We start from the raw sequence: 1,380 nt of genomic DNA on the forward strand, positions 1-1,380 counted from the left end.
CGATATATAAAGATTGCAACTTTTGTTTTCATTTCTGCATAGTTGTTAATCTCTCTCTGAAATTAATGGTTCTAATTCAATTTGCTGGATTTGCAGAAGGTAGTAATGTAGGAGACAAGGAGTGGTACTTTTTTTGCAAAAGAGGAAGAAAATACAGGAACAGTATAAGACCCAACAGAGTGACAGTTTCTGGATTCTGGAAAGCCACTGGTATTGATAGACCAATTTATTCTTCCAGTGGAGACTGCATTGGACTAAAGAAATCCCTCGTATATTATCGTGGAAGTGCTGGAAAAGGCACCAAGACTGATTGGATGATGCACGAGTTTCGCCTTCCACCCAGAGAAGATAAAAGCGCCAAACTTGTCGAACCCAGAAGCCTTGCTGATCAAGAAGCTGTAAGGAATTATAACTCTTATTAATTATTAGGGTGTGGAGAGTTAGTGTTTTTGCTTAGAGAAATGGTGGAATCAAAGGCATGAATTTCTCCATACAAGCATATGAAATTCAGGCCGTTGGATTTATACAACTTCTGTGTCTCCTTGGTTACATATTATTCCCTATCTCCAATTACAAAAAGAATAGTGAGAAAAATGAAATCAGTGACCACTACAACAAAATTAGCTTTTTATAGCATTCGCTTACGCCATGCATATAAGGCATAAAATGATCAAAATTTAGAGAGAGAGTACTGCATTGAATCTATTTCATTGTTTTTATTTATAAAGTTGGGTAAAAAATTTATTCTTCGTACTCGCTTTGCTGCTTTTACAGGAAGTTTGGACGCTATGTCGAATTTTAAAGCGGAATATTTCCAATAAGAAGTGCAGACCAGACTGGAGAGAAGTCTGTGCCAAGAGAAATATCAGTACTAACCCAGCTGATGCAAGCTCCAAAACATGCAGCTGGGACTCTGATCATAATAACCATAGTTATATTAGTTTTGATGCTCCGATTATTCGACAAAATGAGAAGAAAACCTATCCTTATTTTGGTGAAAATATTGGAAACCAACAATATTTAGGTCATTTCAGCACTGATTCACCGGTGCCACCTGCTGCATCATCCTTCTCCAGTTCTGCGCGTTCAGACTTTAACGACCTGTTAAAGCCCGCAGATTGGGAGGATCTCAGATCGATTGTGGATTGTGCTGGTAATCCTTTCTATTTGTAGAACTTTTATGTCATAGAATATATGTGTTAAATTGTATCAGTGACTTTAATTAGCAGATAAAACATTTGGAGAATATCTGTCTCTATATGTGGGATTTTTACTTTGCAATAATGTATAGATCTAATCTATTTCAATACGCCAGTGTAGTTTATGTTTACACCTGGGTTCTTAGGAATTAGGATTATCAGACTTTTGAACTTTTGATAA

General features: G+C 36.5%; 1 protein-coding gene across 1 annotated transcript; it reads left to right on the forward strand.

Annotated features, from left to right (window-relative positions):
* Positions 1–27: 27 nt before the first annotated feature.
* On the forward strand, positions 28–1,330 carry LOC111388061 (transcription factor JUNGBRUNNEN 1-like). The gene is made up of 2 exons (XM_023012725.1): positions 28–398; positions 775–1,330. The coding sequence occupies exons 1-2, from the start codon at positions 66–68 to the stop codon at positions 1,171–1,173; spliced, it is 732 nt and encodes a 243-aa protein (XP_022868493.1). The 5' UTR covers positions 28–65; the 3' UTR covers positions 1,174–1,330.
* Positions 1,331–1,380: the final 50 nt, after the last annotated feature.

Source organism: Olea europaea, unplaced genomic scaffold (assembly GCF_002742605.1).
Source record: "Olea europaea var. sylvestris unplaced genomic scaffold, O_europaea_v1 scaffold4509, whole genome shotgun sequence".
Classification (NCBI taxonomy): Eukaryota; Viridiplantae; Streptophyta; class Magnoliopsida; order Lamiales; family Oleaceae; genus Olea; species Olea europaea.